General features: G+C 23.5%; 1 protein-coding gene across 1 annotated transcript; it reads right to left on the bottom strand.

Moving 5' to 3' along the window:
• Window positions 1–2,370: 2,370 nt before the first annotated feature.
• On the bottom strand, window positions 2,371–3,519 carry LOC107628905 (BURP domain-containing protein BNM2A). Its single transcript, XM_016331538.3, has 2 exons — window positions 3,362–3,519; window positions 2,371–3,249 (listed from the first exon to the last, which is right to left on the bottom strand). The coding sequence occupies exons 1-2, from the start codon at window positions 3,407–3,409 to the stop codon at window positions 2,461–2,463; spliced, it is 837 nt and encodes a 278-aa protein (XP_016187024.1). The 5' UTR covers window positions 3,410–3,519; the 3' UTR covers window positions 2,371–2,460.
• Window positions 3,520–6,475: the final 2,956 nt, after the last annotated feature.

The following is a 6,475-nucleotide window of genomic DNA, read 5'->3' as shown; positions in this document are numbered from 1 at the left end:
AGAGAAAAGCAAGAGTTGGCTTCATCATTCTTAAGCTTCAGTTCGTTCTATTTGTCTGTGGTGTATATGAGTGATGGCTCATCTCATCATCTATTTATAGGATAAGCAGCATATGTATTGGATAATTAGCCATGGAAAAATTTAAAATAAAATATAAGAACTATTTTTTTCAACTAATAACTAATTAATATGTTTTTTTTTTCTTTTGACATAATGTTATGTGCACCATTTTTTGTGTATTATTTTTTTATGTTTATTAATTGAATAATTAAATAATAAATATAATTTTTAACGATTAATTTAATTAATAAAATCTTTAAAAAATAAATTTAAAAAACGTGTTATTTTTCATGAATTAATTTGACGGTTAATTCTAAAAAGGATATAATGATGCAATACAAACTGCTTTCTTTTTCTTTTCCATTTTTATAAGTAAACACTGGATAGGATTGGCCGAGGACCCTTTTATATGTCATGGTTATTTGTTTCACCACAAAAAAATGGAAATAAAAAAATTTTAGAAACATGAAGCATTATTTAACGATTCCAAAGAAGTTTTGTCCATTTCAATTATTTTCCAACAACATGGGACCTGTTATTATTACTATGAGGATCCATTTCACCACCACAAAAAAAAAAAGAAAAATATTTTTTTCATTAAATAACATTTCAATTGATTAAAAATTAACAGTTCAATCTTGTATGTACATACATAAATATATATCATTTTAAATTAAGCATACAATTTTGATTGGATTTAATTATTCTATTGATTTTTATAATTTTACCAATATAAATTTTTATAATTAAATCTTTGTCAATATAAAAAATAGGATTAAGTATGATTTTGGTCTTTAAGGTATAGATAATTTTTTTTTATTATTTATTCTCAACCTTTTTTTACATACAAAATGGTCCTTAAGATTTAACTTAGTTTTAAAATCGTCTCTAAATTTTAACTTAGTTTTAAATTTTTGGTGGCGGAAGCGGAGTCAGAGGTTGATCGTGGACAGCTTCTTCTTCTTCCCTTCTCCCTTCATCTTCTTTCCTTCTTCCTTCGCAGAAACACTCTCATTTTCTTATTTTATTTTATATTTTTTTTTGTTATGGATAATTTGGTCTAAAATTTTAAGATTTAAGTAAAAAGGACAATTTTAAAACTTGGTTTTAAATTTTAGGGACCATTTTATATGCAAAAAAAAAAAATGGACCTATATCTTAGGGACCAAAATCATACTTAACCCTAAAAAAAATAGATTACAGAAATTAAGATTTTCTAAAGTAAAAAAATTAATAAATTCGTGAAGTGAAAAGTTAATTATATTACTCTTAAATTAAGATAGTTGAGAACATATTTTATAGAAATTACAAAATTAATTGTGATTCACTTTACTATTTTATCAATTTTCTTACTTTAAAAGATCCTATTAATAAAATATTTCTATGTATACTGAAAGTACTTACAATAAAAAAACTTAATTAAATATTTACCACATATTTTTTAAAAAAAAATATTTTATTAATTTTAATATTTTTAATACAAAAAGAACTTAATTATAAAATTAAAAATATTATAAAAATTAAGTTAAAAAAATATAAAGATCTAATTATAAATTTAATAAAATTATACTGATGAACAAAATTATTAAACCTTTTAATTGATGAAATATTTAAACATGCATTACTATAACCTAGAAACTATAAGATGGTACTACGGGTCAATTTAGATTGTAATTTGAGCTGACGAGTTCAATTTCTTAGCTACTTATTTTACTTCGTTATTATAGAATAGAATAGGCTCCAAGAGTGTTCATGACCGGGTAAAAATCGGATTCATTATTTTGATTCGAATTTGATCTTAAATAATGATCGAGTTTATTTTTGAGATTTTTATTTGGTTTTAAATTTGATAAAATTTTACTATATTTGAATCATACTAAAATTGAGTCTAAACCAATAAAATATGAATTTTGATAAATTTTATATCAAAAAATTATGATACATTTATTTATAAATAAAAAAAATATATTTGATATAAAAAAATTGATATCCATATTTAAATATGAATTTATTTATAAATTTTAATTTCATATTTTTTATCTATTTTTTAATTCAATAATGCGATTAAAAATAAAACAATAAATTTATAATTATAACATAATATTAGAATTAATTTAAAATATATATACTTTTTTTAGTCCTCTTAGAATACACATAAGTCGAGTGAAGTCAAACTCGACCATAAATAATGACCAGATATATTTTTAAAACTCTTATTCGACCCTAAATTCCGTAAAATTCCACCAAATTAGCTCTCAAAATGTTCGAATTCGGGTCAGGCCATATACATGCCTAATAGACTCAATTCAATTAACATAAGAATTACTTTTTATTTAATAATAATAATAAAAGGACAAGTTTTATTATGAAATTAAGTGAAACACACTTTCATTGCTAACATCACATGGAGGTAAATCCAGCATGGGATTGAAGTACTTTTGGAATGAAGATGAGATTATCGGCAGGGAAAAAGTGGCACACCGAAGAGGTTCCAGGCTTAACATCAAGAACTTGAAATGAAGGATGAGAAGAAGCCCATTCCGAAGTATCCAAATGACAAACAACGATAGCTTCCACCTTATCACCATTGTCACCTTCAAGTGGCACACTATAAACCTTGTTCTGAGTTGTCTGGCTATGGCAATAGAAAACACCATAAGGGTAAGGCATGGTGTGACAAGCCACCATCTTCGGAGCTTCCATCTCTTTAATGTCTTCCAACATTGTATAATTCTGGAAAGCCACACTAGACTTAGTCTTGTGAGAAGTCGAAAGTACTCGAAACCCGGAATCTTTTCCCAGAATGCTTTGAGCGAAATCAAGCATGGAATCTAAGGAAGTTGCACAGAACTTGACCTCCCCTTTGATGGGCTTGCTCTCACATTCCCTCAGGGTATCTTCCATGGCTTTCGCCTGCGCAGAATCGCGGGCGAAGCCAAAGAGTTGGAGGAGTTGTGGGAGTTTTTCCAACGAGAAAGGAAGTGAATCGGCTTCTTGTTTTGGCCATAGCTTAGGTGAAGTTGAAGGGTCTCTCTTTGGAAAATAAATTGGCATCCTTTGACCTACCTTCAAATCCTTCATTGTCAAGAACACCATTAGAGAAGGGTCTATGTCATGATGATTATTCATCATATGATGATTCATATTGTTTTTGGTTCCACCACCCAATTCTCTTCCATGGGATGAACACTGCAAGGTAAAATAAGTTTTAAGTTGTAATCATAAGCTTTGAAAAGAAAATTGTTCAAATTGAAGAACAAAAAAAGAATATTAAATTAAATATATCATGATGTATATATACCATGATAACTAGTAACTGAAGCAAGATTATGAGAAAATTTTCGGCCATGCTTCTGCTAGCTGAATGCGTTGAACAGTTTTAATTTTTTTTCGACCCTTTTGATACTGAATCTTGAATTTATTTTTATTTGTTAAAAAATCTTAAAAGCTGGCAATTATTGTTAGCAATAATTGTGAAACATCGTGTCTTTATTGAATAATACTAGTGTATATATGGTACCGCTATTTAATTTAATTGGTGTTGTCTTTATTTCAATTGAAAGATGACATGCAGATAAACCCTGTCGGAATTTATCTGATATGTTACAGGTAAAGATGAAATTTTTTTAAAAAATATATAAAAAATTGTCAAAATTTATTATTTTTTGTTATTAATTAATTATCAATATTTAGTTATTAAATTATTAAACGAAAAGAACGAAATTAATTATCAATATTTAGTTATTAAATTATTAAACGAAAAGAACGAATTTAATTGATGACTAAAAGTAATGGTCAAAAATAATAAACTATAATGACTGCATATCAATTTTCAATTTTTTAATCAAATTACTAGATTTTTTTTTGTTTTTTTTTTTCAAAAATTATTTTTTATTAATTTTTGTTTATTTTTATTTCATTAGCAAATTATTTGTTTAAAGAATTGATTTACTAGTAAAATTATTTATCTATTTCCATGCTATATATCTTCGACCGTGTGAATGTGATGTTAGTAGTTAGTACCATGTGTTCTTATTTAAAATTTATCATCTTATTTAATTATAGAATGAAGTGTGATTCATACTGATTAAATAGTATGATCGTTATTATTATTTTTTTTATTATTGTATATTTCAGTCGAAAATTAATTCATTATAGATTTAAATCAACTCTCAACATTTATTGATACATATTTTAAATATTCGTCGTATAAAAAGGTTAAGTATTATTTAAAAGTAATATAAAAAAGTTAAGTATTATTTAAAAGTTATTAGTTTATATTTTTAAAATGTTCAATTTAGTTTAATATATTTTAATTTTGTTTATTTAGTTATTAAATTGGACCTTATTTATAGGTTTAGAATTTTTTATTTTAATCTAATAAGAATTTATAAATATCTCACAAATTATTATAATCGACATCTATTGATTAAAGGTGTGAAAACCTTTCTTTTTTTTTTGTTTCATGATGAAACCATGATGTGGATAAGTGAAGTTGAATGAATCTCTCTTTTATTACATTGAGGAATTGGATAGAAGGTTAAAGAGTCCCTACAATTTAATTCTCAAATTATAGCATAGACAAGTTAGGTTGATGATTCTCTTTCTTATTGCGTAAAGAAATTTGGTAGAAAGTAGAGTTATTTTTTTGTATTTAATTTCAATATATCCTTTTTGTTTCTATTTCAATTTTATTGTATCTTTTTTATTCAATTTGGAAAAAAAAACAAAAAGAAAAAAATCTTTCTTATATTTGTTCTCTTCATACATTAATTTTCCAACTACAAGATTTGATGACGAATCTTTTTTTAGGAAGAGGAGAATGATACGTGATTCAAATGTTCGTGATATGAAAAGATCAAGTATCATTTAAAAGTTATTAGGTTATATTTTTAGAATGTTAAATTTTGTTTAATGTATTTTGATTTTATTTTCTACTTAGTATACTAAAACTGGGTTTTCCCTCCAACTAATGAAAGTGATGTGTCGATTACTCATGAATCCATTTTTCCGCCAAAATGAATGCACTATTTTCTCTTCTAAGTTTATTTTATAAAAATATCTTTATTATAATTATACTATAATTAGAATTTAAGTAATAATGCATAATTATACTAATTTAAGAAAATATCTTTATTATAGTTATATAAAATCAATATTTAATGCATTATTAAACTACTTATCAATTATCAAACGAAAATATAATAATAATAATAATAATAATAATAATAATAATAATAATAATAATAATAATAATAATAATAATAATAATAATAATGACACCGGTTATTAATAACCAATTTATATTTCTCTAAATAAATTTATTTTAGAAAAATATCTTTATTATAATTATATTACAATATTACAATTAATATTTAATGAATAATACATAATTATACTAATTTAAAAAAATATTTTTATTATCTATCTATCTATTCTATTATATAAAAATCAGGTTTTTGCACTTAATAATGAAATTGATGTGTATGCTTTTGAGGTGTTTCCTGATTTATTTCATTTAATTCATTAAAGCAAATTAATTATTTTAATTAATTAATTTGATTAGATATTCAAATCTCAATATTTATTATAATTTATATTAATTGATTAATTATAATTAATTATATCAATTAATTAATTTAGTTAATTATATTACTTATTTGATTTGATTGGAGTAAATATCAAATTATTTAATGAATAATAAATATGATAACGAAATATATAAATTAATTTAATTTAGTTTATTTTTTTAATATTATCTATTTAATATTTATACAAGATCAAATATTTTTTTACTCATTTGCTCTCTTTTCTCTCTCTCTTCCTCCCTCCCTTCCTCCCTCCCTCTCTCTCGTGTTTAGAGTACAATTTTTGTAATTTATTTATTTTTTGTTTCTTTTGTCTTTATTTATACATTTCATTTTTCTTATATTTTTTTAAAAATTTTGTTTATTTTAATTGTTTATTATTAGGCGCATACTTTTTTTTCTTTTAACTTCCGATTAACAAAAAAGATGTGCCATCTTTACGTTGTTTTTAAATAATCTTACTATAATTTTATTTTGTAATATTCTATTTTGTCATGTGTACTTCAATTCATATATATATTGTCTTGTTTTTGTGATTCACAATTAATATATACATTGTTCGTGTATATATTAATTTGTTAATATTTTTATTGATTCTCTTTATTATTATTTTTTGTATGTGTCTCTTTGTTGCTCTTTATTTTAGTTATATTCATTGATTTCTCTGTATTGATGCTCTTTTTATTTGAAATATCATGACAATTTATAGTGTATATTGTGACCATGTGATATTCGTTAATTTGGTGTATCTTTTTTTATGGTTTATGTTATAATGTGTTTAAGGAGTTGACTTAAAATTATAATATGATATATAAATTTATAATATG

This window comes from Arachis ipaensis, chromosome B3 (assembly GCF_059453495.1).
Source record: "Arachis ipaensis isolate K30076 ecotype BB chromosome B3, ASM5945349v1, whole genome shotgun sequence".
Lineage (NCBI taxonomy): Eukaryota > Viridiplantae > Streptophyta > Magnoliopsida > Fabales > Fabaceae > Arachis > Arachis ipaensis.
This window is presented reverse-complemented; position numbering and strand designations above follow the sequence as displayed.